Raw genomic sequence first — 18,563 nt, 5'->3', positions numbered from 1 at the left:
GGTTAAAAAGTGGCTAAGTGAGACTGGAAGTTCTCAGTGCAGCAACCATGAAGATAGCCGTCTTCTCGGTTTTTGTGTTATGTAGTCTGGTAGTAGTTTACTCTTCACTCTGATGATGGACGCAGCAAACACCTCAGAAAAATCAGTAAATTTCTACCAGACTACATGGCACAACAACCCAGAAGACAGCCATCTTTAAAAGTAGCTACTTGCATCATATACTTACAGCATAATCGTTTCTGCACGGTTCGAAGTTTCATAGCTGTTCTGTATGCTGAGAAGCGAACTTCATTCAGGTCAGAGAGAGAATTCATTAGCTCAATCATTTTGGGATGGTCCCAGTGTGTAGTTTCCAACTCATGACTGAAACAAACAATACATACAGGTCCATAGGTTTTCACAGCTGGAATTCAACATATAATTTCAGCTTTCAGGTGACATGATGTGGCACTCTCCCAAAAGCCAAAGTTATACAATACATACAAATATCAGTGTTGGTCTTGTGGGTTGTGATACCATGTGGACTTGTAGGTATGTACCAATGTTTCGGAGGACCACGTTTCCTTTGTCTTTAACCAACACACAACAGAAAACGATGCCAAAATGTTCTAAAAGTCATACTGTACTTCCGAGGAAAGTGGCAAACTAACCCTCAGACGTGGTTTTACGTGTACACACGCGGGCATTTAAATTAAAGTTCTTGTGGATTTACGTATAAACACGCGAGCCTCAAAGCCTAATTTAAAACGCCCATAAGTATGGAATAAATAACGCCAGCGCGATGTGGTTTGTTCTCGCCAGTTGTGGAAATAAAGCTCTATGTGTATACATGTGGCAACAGTGGGACATTGCAATGACCTGCAAGGGACAGTCTAAAAATAAACGCCTGACCTGGTAGTTTACAAGGGCTCTCTCCCTTCGACTAGTTGTCCTCTGATGGAGCTAGACCAAATACAAGTTTTAAATGAAGTTTTAGAAGATGATAGTATAAGTGAATATAGTTCGGACGATGATAGTGTATTTGACATTGATTACACACAGTTTGTGACACCGGGAACTGTCGTGTTTAGCGATAGTGATTGTGATAATGGTAGACGTGGTCGACAGGACGACATCGTACATGCAGGTGTGGTTTCCAACAAGATTTTGTGGGAAAATATAGACTCATTTCCTGCTTCACGAGAAGCATTTTGTAATGTATGTGGATTCCAGTTCGACACTGCTGAACTAGATGTCGTGAGTTTATTCGAAAATATTTTCGATATAGCACTTGTGCAGCACATTGCTGATCAAACCAACAGATATGCTCAGCAAGAAATATCAAAAAGTGCCAATCCTCTCACATTTCGCTCTAGGATTAGGAAGAGGCAAGATATTACAGTGGACGAAATTTACGTTCTTTTGGCTCTATTTATATTGATGGGCATTGTGCAAAAGCCTACACTTAGATCTTACTATTCAAAGAACCGGCTGTTGTACACTCCGTTTTTTTCTGAAACTAAACTTCTAATCGACTTGCTTCCACTGCTCACACATCTCATCTTATAAGGTAAGATTATAAAACCATCTTTTAAGAGGATTTCAGTGAAAAATTCATAATTATATCTCATATAGTTCAAAAGTTATGAAAAAAAGAGTATTTTACAGCAAAATTTAAACGGGCATTTAAAAAATACTACCGCAGGAACAGCACGACAGCAGTATATGCGGGTATTTAAACTACCACGTCGACGGGCTAATCAGCAATCAATAAGTATTCATGATGAAACTAGAAGGAAGAACATGTACAGGTTGACATTTTAATGATTTTATGATTAAACATAATAAGCCTTAACATAAGCCATAATGAACAGTGATAGTTCATAACAGTAACTTTCAGCTGGAAGACCAGGATTAATTTCCAGGCAGAAGAACTGTGACTATCTCTGACTTCACACCCAAAATTACTCCCTATCCAGCCTAGTATTAAATATGTATCACAGAATCTTCTCCAGAACTTTAAGGCTGCTATACAATGAAGCAGATCACTCAGCTCTATGGTGTTTCTGTCCAGAACTCTTGAACTCCCCTTCTATGCCTTCATATGCCTCATGGTATGGTATTTAGGAACATGACTATGCCTACTCGTTGGCTTATTTCACAATACGCTTATAAACAAGAAAACCTAACATCACCACACTCTAATTTACAAGTAAATCTGTGGTGTAGCACCACAGTGTGTTATGTTGATATTTAATGGATAATAACAACAATATACCCTGTATAATCATATTGTTTAACTTAGTGATACTGTACACAGAACGTCTGATTTATTAACTCACAATTCCAATGTACAAGAAAAATTATGACATATGGGGCTTGAATGTGAGTTCTATAGATTAAGATGACAGATGAGAAGAAGCTGTGCAATGGCACCCCCTTCAGAAAAAATTGCTGTAAACAAGTGATCGTAACTTATGTATCATATTATACTGGTATCTACTTCGAGGGAATGAGGAAAACAATGAGAAGCCTCAGTATGATATATTTCTTATGTAAGAAAATGAATAAAGGTAACCTTCTGATTCTTTATATCCAAATATGATGAATTCTCACTAAAAGATGGATTTGTTAAATCAATACCAAGCGAAAATATCAACACCATTTACCAAGTTCTACGGAAGGCAGCATGAACACATTCATTTTATATCTGAAAATACAGTTAATCAGTAGTGCTGTTAATTTTCATGTATGTTTAAACCGTATTTATAGTGATTTATTATAAATCTAACAGACCATTCAGTGAACACCTACTTACTGCTTTTGACTAAGAGCAAAACATCCAGAAAACTAAGAGAAACAGCAGGACGTAACCTTACAAATGCAATTCAGCAACATACTTAATGTAGTAAGGCACTTTGTTTGCAGTGATAGCTCGTTCCCATGGAGGCTCAACGGATGCTGACAGGAAGCCCTGGTTTGGTGGGGATCCCTCCTTCCCAAAATTATTGAGCTGCTTATAGCGGTCATCCACAGCCATTTGAAGGAATTTCCACCTAAAGCAAGAAACAGATAAGCAGAAATGACATCCTTTTAAGCAGTTCTTCAGAGGTTAGGAAATACAAAGTCAGACTGAAAGACATTGTGGGTTTTATATCAGAAGACCAAACGATGATTGGGATAAGAAGATAACAACTAGTCCAGTGACAGAGACTAGCCCTATCTAAGGGACCCAACAGAGTAGGTACCTCTCACCTGAGGACGGAGGCAGAACCAGCCTCCGAAATGTTATGAATTTTAAAGAACAAATGATGGAAAAAGTCCTGACAACAAATAATTTTAAGTGTAAACTACCGTCGTCAAAACCATTTAGAATTGAATCAATTGAACGGTTGAATGTACCTTGTATTGAGATCCTCTAATCGGTTCAGGTTGATATGTGAAACTAAAACGTTGTTGGAAGTAAATAAAGCTGCTTGGTCATTAACATCCTCTACTGTTCTCTGTATTGGCCCAAGTCGTTCACCAAATTTCTGTAAAAAGTCAAGATCATTATTTGTAATTATCTCTCATCACTTCATGAAGAAGAGTCCTTCTACAGGAGCTGACAGACATGCACAGCTAGTCAATAAATTCCACATCTTTTATGGAACACAGAGGTTCATTACTACATTCACAAGAACCCGCCAATGGTCCCTATCCTGAGCCAGATGAATCCAGTCCAGATCCTTCCATTTTATTTCCATAAGTTATATTTTAGTATTACTCTCCTACCAATGACTGGAACTTCTCAATGGTCTTACCCCCTCAGGCCTTCCAACCAAAACAATATGCATTTGTCAGCTCCCCATGTGTGCCACATGCAATGGCTATATCATAAAAAAAGTTGCATAACCCATATTAAAATATTTACTGATGGTTGCAATTCAATACAATTTCATTGGATTAATGAACATGCAACATTGCTGTGACTACGCAAGTCACATCACACTGTAACGCGCTCATGCCTCTCCGTCAACTGTGAAAGGATGTCTTTTTCACAAGTGCAACGCGTGTTCATTATCAAACATTACCTGGCATCTCGTTCTCAATTAACTTTCCAGACCGAGTTCAGGAAAACATTTCCCAATTCTCCCGCACCAAACAAATCAACAATATCTTGTAAGGTGAACCATTCCTGTGACACTAAAAGCATTCAGGACACCAACCATTCCTATTCCTGTCTGCCTTCAGTGTTAATGCATGCATCACTGAAAGTGGTGGACACTTCCAACACACAATATAACTTTTTTTTCCATTTATGATTTAAATGTAATTTATTTTTTGACAAATAGGATATGCTTCAGAAATGGGTTGTGTGACTTTTTGATTACCCTGTACAACTGAAGCAACTCAATTTTCTAATGCAAGCTAAAGTTCCCTTCTGAGGGAAAGAACCAAGTATACAAAAGAATAAAGTTGCTCAGTTCTTTATAATCAAATTGAACATTTATTATTCATGAATCCTCAGTTTTTTCCCTACTTTAAATTCTGGCCTAAGAAAGTAAGCTACAAAGAATATATTTGGAATGTGATGAAGAATGAATAATATGGACAGCAGCAAACTTTACAAAACAAATTTGTTCAAAGTCCGGTAATAAAACAGAACTTAAAATTGAGTGTGCGGTGATTCTCCTGACAGGAGGGAAGTCATTAAAGCTACTGAAGCAGCAGTTTGTTCAAAATTTAATTTAACTCTTGAAAATGTACAAGTCTTGGTCCTCACTTTTTGTGGTCAATGAGTTGTCTACCACTACAATTAAAACAAAGCAACATTTTCAACACTGCTACCACGCATGTTACCAACTAAGAAGAATAACTTAGAAAAGCACACTTTGATTATTAGGGTTCGATTATTGACAAAGCTGGCGGTAATAATTTTTCTCCCCATCAGTTCTGGGACCCATCCATTGGGTAAGTGGGGACAATGTTCCTACGTATGAAGAAGGCCACAATTTGAAAATTAACATTCACCTCTATTTAATGCTGAGGTCTAAGAATGTGAACAAACTAATAATTATTTGTACAATTTTCTGTGTATCCTGTAATATTTTAAGTGTTGGAAGAGAAAAAAAAAGTATTTGGACATTTTCCAACTGCACTGTATGCATAGTGTCAAGGGTAAGATGTTTGTAAATGATAAATTGAAAAGTGAGGTGAAGTAGTCAAGACATACTTTAAGGTACAATGCCAGCAATTCCCTGGAGGAACAGAAAAAAACAAAAATTCAGCCATAATAGTAAGTCTCTGAGCTGATACTTGAACCTGAGACCTACTGAATACAAAGCAGATTTGCTAACCACTCAACATCTGATTGTCGGAAAAATGAAGAATCAGACTGTACCCGTAGTTGTTCCAGCATTTCACCCACTTCAGTCATGTCATTTGGAGTCTGCCAGCTGTTTTTCATGGCATCGGCTGCTGATATACGACTGGACAAGTCCTCCAGATTCTTTTGGAATAAGCGCATTTTCTGGAAACAGATAAAAATTGCACATAATACACACAGCCTACACCACACAATTAATTTTCATTAGAAAAGCAACATTTCCAAGATAAATATGTCCAATGACTTTAGACTGGTTTTAATGGTAACATATAACTTGATTTGGGAGATGCGTGGTTAAAGTCCAGGAAGGATGAGGCACAGATAAATTCTGAGGCTTTCTCTAGGTTTCCTCAGACCCTTCAGGGGGAATGTTCTTTAAAGCAATGCTTCCAAATCATTCCCTCACCTTGTGTCATCCTGAAGTAGTTTTACTACATAACCTACAAAACAGCCAACAATGATTTTAAAGACAGGATGTCATTCATTTCCAGGTAAACTCAATAAATTAATGACTAATGATGGGGACAGTTTACTCCTCTGAAATGTCAGTCAGTATCTACCAGACTACATGGTGCAACATCCAAGAATACAGCCATCATCATGCCGACTAAACATCTAACAAATGTCATGGAACATCAAAGTCTTATCAGTGATCAATGAATGAGATGCATAAAATGAAGACAAGAACTCCTGGAAGGTGCAGTGTGTTTCTGTCTATCCATCTACCTCCTTCTTTCATGTATGAGACCTACATGAAACTGGATATTCAAGTCTACACTAAAGTTTCTCTATTTCCTCTCAAGACATTTTCACATTGATTGAGCCCATCTGGCAACCAGTCTCTTCATCTAGCTGTGTCTTGCCACAACTCCTGCTCCTTAATTTATTCCCATAGCCTTCCTTTTCTCTGTGACATCTTTCTTAACTTGTTGTTTCCATCTTGATCTCAGTTTCCCTCTCGGGTGCTTTCCTTCTACTTTTACATTCAAAGCCTTATATGGAATTCTGTCTTCATTCATTAAGACACCATCTCATACCTGTTACTTGTTTGTTTGCCTTCCAAGGTATTTATCACTAGTGTTCCTATTCCTTATACCATGTCCTTTGGTTTCTCCTCCCATATTTCTCAAAAATCTCATCTCTATTATGTGCTGACTTTCTAGTTCATACATTAATATGGATTATTTCTCCTTCTCAGGTATTTCCCATTTTGAGAGTACACCTCTCACCAGGTGATAAAATTTCCCTGTTTCTGCAATTTCTTCTGTAAAAATTTCATTTGCCACTATTTTGCTTCCAGAACACTTTAAGCTCTCCACTTCTATTATTTTGTGCCACGGTAGCTCAGTCAGTATAGTGACTGGCTACAGACTGGATGACACAGGGTTCAATCCCTGATGAGGGCAGAGAATTTTTCCTCTAGCCTCTGCATCCAGACTGGCTCTGGGGCCCACCCAGCTTCCTATCCAAAGGGTACTGGGAGTAAAGCGCGGCCGGGGCGTGATGCTGACCACTCACCCCCATCTAGTGCTGAGGACAAGAATGGGTAGGAGCTATACCACTGCCCCCTCCACCCAAGTGCCTACATGGGGCAGTTTTTTTTTTACTTTAATTTTACTTCTTTTATTTCATGATTATTACATTTTATCCTTACCATGACCACTGTCTTCTGACTTATTTTTATGACCACATATTCATCTAAACTGACTTTTAAACCAAAATCTACGCATACTGTAACAGCATTAACAGATAATAAATAGTAAAACTAATGAGTGCATGCAATGTAGTAACTCTATCGCTGATTGGATATACACCTAAAATAAACAAAATAACGAAGAATGCACTTGCAAAAAAGACATCTTGGAATATTGGTTCTCTAGATTATGGAAATGATTTGATCCTTTTTACCATGTTTAGTAACAAAACATGGAACAAAGTTAAAATGAAAACTGATCAAGAATAAGGTCTGTTTAAAGCATCTTTTGGATACCCAATGTTCCTCCTAGGAGTAATAGAAACAATAGCGAATAACAATATAATTTCATAACAAACTGACTAGTACTGAATGAATCCACATATTCAATGGGCATGATCTGACACTTGACAATTCCAGCCGCTTGTTAATATCAACTATTACCTTTGTCAAATGAAAAAAGGGAAAATCTGTAATAATACTAAAAGATTAAAACAACTAAAGAGAATCTAACAGCGACAAGGACTTAACACATGACATGGCTGTGCAATTAAAATTAAAATTAAAAATCCTTGATTACCGAGAAACATATTCACTGATATCGCGATTTTTAAGACAAATGTGAGCCTCCATTTTCATAATCTGCTTTCACTAGAAGCAAAAGAATAAATCTCTGAATTAACAGGATCAAGCACCGAAGATGAAAACAACAGCGCTAACAAGACTTCAACTGATCCCAGTGTCTGTGGTTTAATGCGTACATGAACTTGGTGACATAAATAATGTGGTCCCAGGATTGAATCCCTTCTCAGGCATGAATTCTCCCCGTCATAAAGAAAAATGTATATTTTCTATATCCTCAGATGTGAATTTGTGAAACGTATAAATACATCTTTATAAGAAGAGTGGATGGATGGCTAAAAACCATGTTTTCAAACATATTATTCATTAAACAGTAGCATTTTGCTTGTTTTCAGCAACAAAGAAAACCATTAGTGACAAAGAAGGCAGTTCTACTTCCTTGCGTCACGGAAACTGGCAGAAATAAGAAAAGGACCGGAAAGAGATAATGATGGATCAAAATCAATATAATAGTAGAATGGATAAAAAAGAGAAAAGCGCTGCTTACCACTGATAATGCCTCTTTTCAACTGAATTTGCAACAATACATGTAAAGTTAGTTTTTGCCACTGTACATTAAATTTTGGCCCAGCATTAGATAATGTGACGTCTGACATGTTCAAAGTATGACACAGGCAATCAGTTCGCGTACCACCAGTAACTTCTGTGAGTATATGAATGTACCAGACGTGGACAATGAGACAATCTGGGACTAGGGTGCACAATGGAGTCTTGTAACAGAATCTGTAAAATATTTCACAGGCCAGATCTTTTCTAAATGACGTGACTGCAGAAGAGAGACTGTGCATTGTGAATATTGCTCCCTAGATTTTATTAATTTCCCTCCTGGTTCTCCTACTCAAACCTGCCATCAAAAGAATGGTAGCCATATATTCAATTGAACTTCATACAATAAATTTCTTAAAGCACCATAAATTACATAAATTATTAACTGATTTATGTGTACCTGTTGCTCAAAAATAAATTTGTCCATCCATATTTTATTTCATTATAATGTAACAAACATAACAAAGCAAAAGAGTTGTATAGTACCTGGTCCATACAATGAAAAAATGAACTTGCAGTCAATTTCATGAAACTTTAAAGTTGGATTTCTGATGAAACCATTCACTTTCACTACAACACAAGTTTGTCAGCCTGGCTCTTACAACCATTTAGAGAAGCACAATGGAGTAAGAAGAGAATGGAAGAGAGATACTGTCACTCATTCAGTCAAGACAGCTTCTGGGGAAATTAACACGTCGTGGCGCAGCTTCAAATGATACCAGGCCACTCAATTTCCTCTCTGTGGCTTATCAACTGCCTTATATAACTTTACTAATCAACCCTACCTCTCCTGCTGATGTGAACACCAATCTCACAAACACAGGTCTGTGTACCAAATTTGCCATCAACTGTTTGATTTTGACTGCATAAAGTCACATCATGATTGCTATACTGAACCTCAAACATTTCTTAAAAACCAATACAGACAGTGGTATTTGATATGTTATGGATCTATCTCAGTATTCACGGAAAAGAGGGGCGGGAGGGGGAGTTGTGGCATGGTTATGTTTCTAAAATTTAAAAATGAGACTAGATAATAATAATAATAATGACAACAACGCATTCGCCCTTTGGACCATCAGTTCACCACTGAAGCCCACTTTTTTTCTCACGGCTTCTTCCCTACCTTTTTAAAATATTTTCCAATAAGTCCTTATTTTTATATTTCACTTTTGGAATATACCCGCAAAAATGAAATCATTATGTGTTTTGATACAAAATGTTTTTGTGTAATAATTTTTATATTATCTCCGGTCACTTTCCATTGTTTGTAAACAATGACTTCACATTCACAGCACAGAAAACAACACAGCAACTAGCACGAGAACTTACGACACGTGCTACAGACGCATAGCAGTCTTTCTACTCGCGTGCGATCTATCGTAGAAATACATAAACGCACGTAACTTATGAAAGTGCAGCGGTCCATCATTTACTGACATCTGTAGTCTGATACGTGTATTTAAACACCATTAAATATATACAAATAAACTGTGCTTGAATGAAAAAGACTGTGACGTTCCACATGGTCGAAAGTCTTCAACACCTCAATGTCAGGTATCACTATTACAATTGGGCGCAAAGATACAAACATACAATAGGACTCTAGCGAACGGACACTGGTGTCTGCTGTCACCTGAATTATTTTGAGATAATGTGTACAGCGAGAACTCTACCTGTGTATTGTATTAATCGGGGAATATACGGAGAACGCATGACACAGCCCAGGGAGCAGGTAACACGCCTCACATTCGGAGGTAGGCCCTACAAAGCCTAGACCCAGGCGGGAACTGCTTTGCTCCCTGAATTTTTTTCGATATTCATGGTTCCATTCGGCTAAGACAGCACTTAAGCCTAAAACAGACCACATCAGACATCGCTTCCGACTCATCGCGCATTATCATTCTTGTATTTGCTTTGACGTCCACGTCGTCGCAACAAAACGCACATGCCGTTTGCTGTGACGAAGGATATTTTGATATTCGTATTACCGAATTACATTTTACATCGTACGGAGCTGCAATCCGATCACAAAATGGCAGCAAGTCCACTCAATGCGTTGTAAATAGTTTCCATTTATTTCAAGCTTCGTAAGTATTTTCCTAGTTACGTTCGTTTTGTATGATTTTACCGACAAGGAAAAATATTCATTACGTAAATAAAAAGAACAAGTTGGTGAATAGTGGACAACGTGGGTGTAGCTCCAAAGAGATCGGATGTTTTCGTAGTGAAACAAAATACGAATTCAATAATGTATATAACATTTATGAACAAAGTTTTTATACTATTTCTTCTTCTTCTTCCTCCACATTGGTTTTACCGATTAGGATTCCTGGTCTGTTAAGATTCATAATTAACTGTGAAATTACAAATCATCAGGCGCCGTAGAGAATTAAAACAAAGTTCATAAAACAGATAATAACTTCGTCCGCCCTCTGTGTGGAAACACAGGAACCTACCGCTATACATGGCGCAACAACCCAAGTTAAATTTAAACTTTCATAAACAACAAAGGGATCTTTCCTCGCTAAAGACTACTCATGCACTTAAAAATATATTATTTTAAACCTTAATCTGTAGTTAGCTGTCGTCTTAAATTTACATAAATTTTTGAGCTAAATCTGCCCCAGGCCTGAACCGTGAGTGTTCCAACGTCTTGCCTGGTCCAGACCGCACGCTTCTGTTCAAACGACAACGAACTTTATTTTAAACGAAAGTCACACATTATTTTAACTACATGTATAACAATTCTGTGTGTTCAGTATGACACAAATTTAAATTTAAATTAATTATAATATAACACAAATGACCGTTACTGATATAATGATTTTCTTGGAGTTAACCGATTACATGAATGGTCAGAATGATATTTTATTATTAATATTAAAAATCAGCTAACTAATAATGAAAAGGTACTCAACAAGCGCCGGCTTACTTATCGCCCTGATAACAGAGGCAGCAACAACCTCAGAACTGGTCGTAAAATTCTCCCAGACTACGCGGCGCTACAACCCAGAAGACAGCCATCTTCATATACAAATACGGCCCATTCAATAAACATTAAGCTTACAGCCGCCCGTACAGTGCACCGACATCCTCCGATAGGGTAATTTAAATGCCTCACGAATTTATATGTTCATCCGCAAGCAAAGGTTAATTCCCAGCAGTAATCATTTTTAGCTCGCACTAAAAATTTGTATGGTGCAGTCTTAATAAATAATGAGTTATCTGAGCCTTTTAAAGCCAGAAGCGGACCAAAAGAGCGAGATGCACTACCGTGTACGTTATTTAACATTGCCCTTGAGAAAGCTGTACGAGCATCAGGTACAGAAAAGAGAGGCACAGAATACCACAAATCAGTGCAAATACTTGCCTATGTCGATGATACTGATATTGTCAGGTGACCAAAGAGGCGTTTGAAAATTTAGAAAGAACTGCAGGAGAGGTGGAAGTACGGGCAAATACATGAAAATAACAAGACCAACAAACCATTACGTGTTTAAGATGAAGAACTATGAGTTTGTGTGTGAACGAGTTTAAATACTTGGGCACCCTAGTCGCGAACAGTAACCGGGTAACTGCTGATATTAATCACAGGATAAGAATAGCAAATCGCTGCTACCACGGATTAAAAGAACATGCTAAAATCCAGATACCTTAAAGGGAAAACCAAAGGCAAGCTCTATAACACCCTAATGGAACCTGTACTTGCATATGGGACTGAGAGCTGAACTTTCACTAAAGGGGATTAGCAAAAATTGAGGATTTTTTAGAGAAATGTATTACGTAGAATTTATGGGCCAACAAGAGAAAATTAAGGATGATAAATGAAGTGTAATTGTGAGCTATAAGACTTATACAAAACCCCTGAAATAGTGAAGACTGTCAAATTGGGGAGGCTCAGATGGCTAGGAAACCTAACGAAAGCAAACGAAACATCTCCATGCGTCTCTGTACGCTTTTTTAAAAAAACATTCCGCAGAAATGTTGTGGATTCGTATTCCTCAAACAGTTTCATTTCTTCGGCAGTCCACATCTTCTTTGTTCTCTTTGCGTCTTCCAATTATGCTCTCGCGAGAGTGAATAAAAGTCCAGGTATGTTGAACTTCGTAGAGGAGCTCTATTTAGAGTTTAGAGTGGTCACGGGCTCCATCGTTGTATGGTCTACACGAGGAGTGCTGTCCTCTGCTTAGACTTTAGACTAAGCAAAATGCCTCCTTTCGCGACAGTTTACACAGACACCTGACTATAATCTCTAACTCTATTCTCTAAACTCTCGCCGTGTAAACGTAGATTAAGACAATGCGATCACAAAAGCCAGCTTTAAAATTACTTCAGTATGTATTGTTTCCAGCAGGTTCATAAAAATGATGCCACATCCGTTTCGCAACAAACCCTTCCACTGTAAAATAACGTGATTTAAAAACTACATTTAATTTCTGGGGGACCATAACTCAGAAAGCCAAGGAGGGAGGGTACAGCATACTGACATGACGAGGTCTCATTTCACAGTCTGGCCAACTGACTGGATTGCGGAGTAGGCGTGTGTGCGCGCTGTCTGCCAGATACAGTTACGGCAAAGAGAATTTAAAGCGACAGTGTGTAATTATGATTACGCTAGTGCATTAAATATGGTATGTTGACAATTTCCGAAACTGGCTTCCCTTATCTATACTTGACGCACACTCTGACAAAGCGGGGAAGAGGGGGAGAGAAAGCAGCAGCCATGAAGGTCTACAACCTATGACCACGAATATCAGTTTACATTTTAAAGGGCAAAACTCATCTGAAGTATATTTTAAAACACGGTTTTTCCCACCAGGAACATACACAGACTATCATTACAAATGCCAAGAATACTCACACCAAAGTTATAAAACAAATATTTAAACGATCTTTATGAAAAAAATTGTTCTCTATTCTTAAAATCGATTAAAACGTTGTGGAATTTGTAAGTGACATAGTCCTCAGACAACGTAAACTCAGATGGTATAATTGTATAGTTATTGAACGGCATTAAAGTCAGGCATATTAATTTTATTATCAGGATTTGGGGTCTTCATGGCGGTGAGTTCAAAGATGGCTGTCTTCTTGCTTGTATCGCCCTATAGTCTGGTGAAAGTTTCCAAATGTTTCAGAGGCCCTTGCTGCCTCCATCATCAGGGCGATGACTCATCGCCCTGATGGACCTTGAAACGTTGGTAAACTTCCACCATACTACGCGGCGCTACAACCCAGAAGACAGCCATCTTCCTTAATTTTATTATAGGCCTAAATCTATTTCGGCAGTATTCTTATCTTATCACCAAACTAAATTATTAAGGAACTGCATTATAACATGGCAGGGCCCGTAACTTTCATATTTAAGTCGCAGTTTACAGTCAAAATCAAAATGACAAATGAATGACGTTCCACCACAAAACATACACCCCCGGTTTCGAATCGATGTGCTCCGAGGATCGAGGATCCTATTTCATAACGACTATATTTTATGTTATATTTCATTGTAATGTTAATTTAATGTAAAACTACAGAGTGAAATCTGGGACTCTCATTAGACTTCTTCTCAGGGCTCGGTGCTGGGCAAACAACGTAGCTCTCTCTCTCTCTCCCACTGGAAGCGAAAAAAGCAAGCACGCTTTAGAAGGCAAATCTAAGAACAAAAATTACTGACACCCCTTCATAAAAAAACGGCATGCCGAAGATTCCCGTATGCAGAGCAGAAGCAAGGCAACAGACCGACACTACAAATCCATTACGTCTCACAAGCACGACACTGAGTCACAAAGCTCTGAGCTGTGAGTACTCCGGTTAAAACAAAGCCCAAAGCGACTATATTCGTTAGATAATATCAGTAATATCGATACACACATGCCTCAACTAAAGCTAACACAATGATCCAGCTATTTTCTGTAACAAGCATTACAGTACACAGAAAGTTTAATTGGATTGGAATTACAGCTAAAATAATGCCAGAATACTCTTCTCGATTGCCGACAAGAGATGTCACTGTATCCGCCCGTTATTGCGCCCATAAAGCCTTATTTCAAGTGATGGCCGGAATGTGAACCCCACCATCTAGTGGCGTGTAGCCACAGCTACATCTTCTCTATCCCACTGTCGAAGACCATGCTCTACCCCAGTGGTATTCAACCTGGGGTACGCGAAGACATCTTAGGGGGTACGTGAAATTTTAAAAAAATATATATTATTTTATGATAAACACTGAATAATCAGTAATGTAATTTATTATAGATGTAGATTATATACTATGTATAACTTGAATTATACACCAACAACTCTGGGGGTACAAAGTTGAAGAGAAATTATATCTGGGGGTACACGAACAAAAAGGTTGAATGCCACTGGTCTAGAACTCTGCTTCCCAAACTTTTTCCTTCATTACCCAAAACCGCTTATCAGTAAGTCCTTTTTACCTAATGTAGGTAAAAGACTAACTGCACAGAAAACATGCGACAAGTAAAAAATTAGGATTTGAATATTCATTATATTATTTTAAATAAACTAAAAACAATATAATGAGATTACCTTTTCCAAATGTGTACGGCGCGATTTATAAACACAGCCAGCGTGATACATACCTCACACCGCCATAGCTAGCAACACACTGCACCTAAAGTTTAGACTAGACAACTACACTCACTAACTTTAGTTTAGGGGGGCGGTACGTGTAGACGTATTTTTTAATTACCCACGTGCATGCGAGCGCGGCAAAAATGACTGAATTTAATAACAAGCATGGCGTATTTATTAATTAGCAAATAAATACTTGTTAGACTGTTTTAGAGTGCACAGTGACTGATCGCTTTCTTCAGAGTACTTTTACGGTAAATTTTAATGTGTATTCCGAGGTGTGTCGTTACCCAAAGAAAAACCATTTTTACCAGTTTTGGGTAATTTACCCAGGTTTGGGAACCACTGCTCTACCCTATGCGTCATTACATTGTTGTGCTTAAGTAAAAGACGAACTTCATCTATGTTTATATCATATACGCCTGAATGCAATCAATTTAACTTGCCAAGATGAAATAGCTCATTAGACACGACTATCTGGCCAAATCTTCAAGGGGTTGAAGAACTATTTGTAATTCCCCACTCTTCACAAACGTAGAACATTATTACAAGTTTTGGAAGCTGAGTTTCATGGCTCTATCGTAGTTTTCATCCCAATAGTTTGTGCTGTAGTTACAAAGCGCTAAGAATTATGTTGGAGAGTGTTTGAATGACGTGCGTATGCTGATACACAGTATCACGAAAATAAGCCAGTCAAAGTGCCTATAATATAAATTTACGTAACTGAATAGAAGCACGGACAGGAACATGTATTTCGTTAATAGGATTACATGACATTACGCATATATCTCGTTAAGATCAACAACGTTTGGGCCCGTTTAGAGCATATGTCGTTATGGTGAGTATTTAGCAAAATACAAGGAAACAATATTTGATTACGCAATATATCAGTAACTTTCCAAGAACGTTTTTGTATCTGCAATAAATACGCATGGCGGGTAATCAGGAATGCAAAATAGTGAAACACTTATTTGGAAACGTGTATAAGTTACGCCATGTAACAATTAATCCGACCCAAATAAAGCCGCGGTCTAAGGAGACGAAAAAACGTGGACCGCCCGAAAATTACACGTTTGGCGTGATACCATTTGAAAAAAAAGTATTTGAATAAACTAAAATCAACACCAAAAAGACATAGAGCAAGGAACACATCTGAAAAACGTCTGTCGTGGCCAATTTCAGTTTTGAGTAGACTTTTTAAATGTTCCTATTATTCCCCACTCTCACTACCTAATGTAGCCTCTCACTCAGTCATCAATGAAGGCAAAATAATAAAAAATCAATTACAGAACTCGATTAAATTATGAGCAAAGCAAGAACACCTAACATGAGAATGAGGTATAATAAAAACTTGGTAACTCTTCCAGGAGATTAATGCAATTTATAACACGTAATCTGAGTGCGGGTCAAGCCCGCGCTAGAGCACCAAAGTACCTCCATTTTCGTTCTGAAACGCTGATAAAGCGTGGTCAGGTGCAAACAGGCAAGGGAGGATAATTAATGCTGACGAATGGACCTTCTGCATAGTCCAAAGGCCCCTGTTTTATTCTGTTATCTCAACACGATATGTAAGAAATCTGCAGTCACGCGGGAAATGCGACTTCAGTTCTAAGAAACGTTGACGATTTATATAAATTAGAATTCACATTTAATTACCATAAAGTGTAATTCTTCACAAGAGGGAAAAGTGTAACCCAGTTTGGAACCCGTAAATTTTATTCTGCGACTTTGTATAACTTACTGTTTTAATATTAATTTACTGCAGACTCAGTTCTTGAAATAAACAAGCAACAGTAAGGAGACAATATTCTGATTGGAACCGTAAATTCGAACGTAGATAAAAAATAAACAAGACAGAACACAGTGCACAGAGAATGAAGAACCCTGTCCTTGTATTCCATCAAATACGCAACACAAAGAGAAATGCTTAAAATAAAAGTTCCGTATGTTAGTGAGCCACACACACCCTAAGGACCACCCATTCTGCTACCCAGAACGTGCAATAGGCTCCCTCCCCCCACGAGTCAAGAAGCACAAGGAAACTTCCCACCTCCATCTAACGCAGAGGTTAAAAAAGGAATCGTGCGGCTTGCCTCTTAAAGGTACTGTGCGAAGTACAGAGACAACGCTTACGGAGATCTGTAGTTTATGTCCTCAACAAAATCTTTGTTTGATGAGCTGTTCTATTAGACATTCCACGAACTCTGCGTTGAAATTCATGTAAAACTGAGATTATTATTGAGATTTGAGATTTTCATGCGACGAGTGTCAAAATATTTTCTTTCACTCGGCCACGACCACATCCTCCCTAATATTTCGTGTTCACTGTATACAATCGCCATCTCATCCAGCAGGCACTAAACGCTTGTGAAGTCGATGCAGCAGCGTTACACAAGCAAAAATTGCTTCTCCATTTATTTACGGAATTTCAAATGCGTTCCTCAGACGTTGCAATGGCGGGTGAGATAAGGTAAATCCGGGAGAGACGCCGCATTTTCTAATTCGGTGGGTTCCGTTAATTCTATTCCGATGTCAGTACATGTCCTTGTTCAGTGAGCCAAGAGAAATGTTGTGAGTGGACGCAATGAAAATCAGTGCTGTTTTGCGAGAGTTATAACTGATTTTATGCGGTGAGTTTGATAATTTTATGCTCGAAGTTATTTCTATTGTTCATAAGATGTGTCTTTATTAGTTCCAATCGAAGTAACTATGAAATCACGATACATTGCAGGTTCCCAGCGTTGCTGGTCTTGACTTTGCACGACGTGGCCGCCATGTTGGTCATTGGGTAAGGCAAGTGGGAGGGCGCGGCGTCTCTCCATGAAGATAAGGAGAGACGCCGCAAGAAATTAAGGGAGAGATGCCGCACTTAAAAAAATACCGCATCTGATTGAAAAAATCATACATATACAATATAGGGTACTCAAAAATGCCTGGTCTATTGCATTATCTTATATTATTGAGGAAAATTAGTCCAGTGTTGAAAATACCGAGAAAATAATCAACTGCAAGGAGGCAACTGGATTCTGTCCTCACTGAAACAACCAACATAGAGGAAATGCGAAAGAAGCAAAGAGGAAAAAAGCAAAGGTGAACAGTCCGAGTACTTCAGGTCTACAAGGTTGAAAAACTTAAAAAAGAGACCCCTGAAAACTGTAACACCAACAAGTGCTGTGAGTACTGGGAAAACTGTTGCAGAAACTGGCTGCATGAGTTCTGCTCTCCCTACAAATTTCATTGACTAACGCTTAGACTCTAAATTCACTGGTTTGCACTTAGACTCCAAGCAACCTCTGAAACATTTTTCTTTCAAGTTACTTGATAATTGAAAATTCATTTGAATATTCGTTAACTTTTCAATTTTAATTGGTATTCACATATTTTCTCCATTTTAATGTTCACATTAATTCATTAGTTTGAATAAAGTTCATCAGTTTTCATTTTCATATGTTTCTTTTTGAATTCAAGGATGTTTTCAAAGAGCGGCATCTCTCCCGGCATGTCCGGGAGAGACGCCGCAAAGACAACTTTTTTTTATCGCCCTGTATCTCTGAGAATTAATTTGCATTAGATATTTTGTTTAAGAATTGCTATAATAGAGGTCTTAAATATAATATCTCTGAATTTTCAGCCGTTTTGACCATTTTCGGATTGAGTTAGAACAAATGTTGTAAAAAGTGCGGCATCTCTCCCGGAATTACCTTATTCCTACAACGAAGCGCAATGCATATCTCCAAGACT

At 38.1% G+C, this 18,563-nt stretch overlaps 1 protein-coding gene across 12 annotated transcripts in view; it reads right to left on the bottom strand.

The window, feature by feature from the left end:
• Positions 1-18,563, bottom strand: part of Dys (Dystrophin) — a 609,234-nt gene that overhangs the window by 17,553 nt on the left and 573,118 nt on the right. For all 12 annotated transcript variants that reach the window (XM_087346495.1, XM_087346492.1, XM_087346499.1 and 9 more), the window contains 4 exons: positions 5,363-5,491; positions 3,382-3,512; positions 2,880-3,035; positions 227-363 (listed from right to left, as the gene is read on the bottom strand). In XM_087346495.1, coding sequence (XP_087202621.1) covers positions 227-363; positions 2,880-3,035; positions 3,382-3,512; positions 5,363-5,491 — 553 coding nt within the window. The remainder of the gene's footprint in view (positions 1-226; positions 364-2,879; positions 3,036-3,381; positions 3,513-5,362; positions 5,492-18,563) is intronic.

The sequence above is a fragment of the Zootermopsis nevadensis genome, unplaced genomic scaffold (genome assembly GCF_977971745.1).
Source record: "Zootermopsis nevadensis isolate Lab colony 2312 unplaced genomic scaffold, Znev_1.0 Znev_ptg000010l, whole genome shotgun sequence".
NCBI classification, from domain to species: Eukaryota; Metazoa; Arthropoda; class Insecta; order Blattodea; family Termopsidae; genus Zootermopsis; species Zootermopsis nevadensis.
Note: the sequence above shows the minus strand (reverse complement) of the source record. Positions and strands in the feature narration are given on the sequence as shown.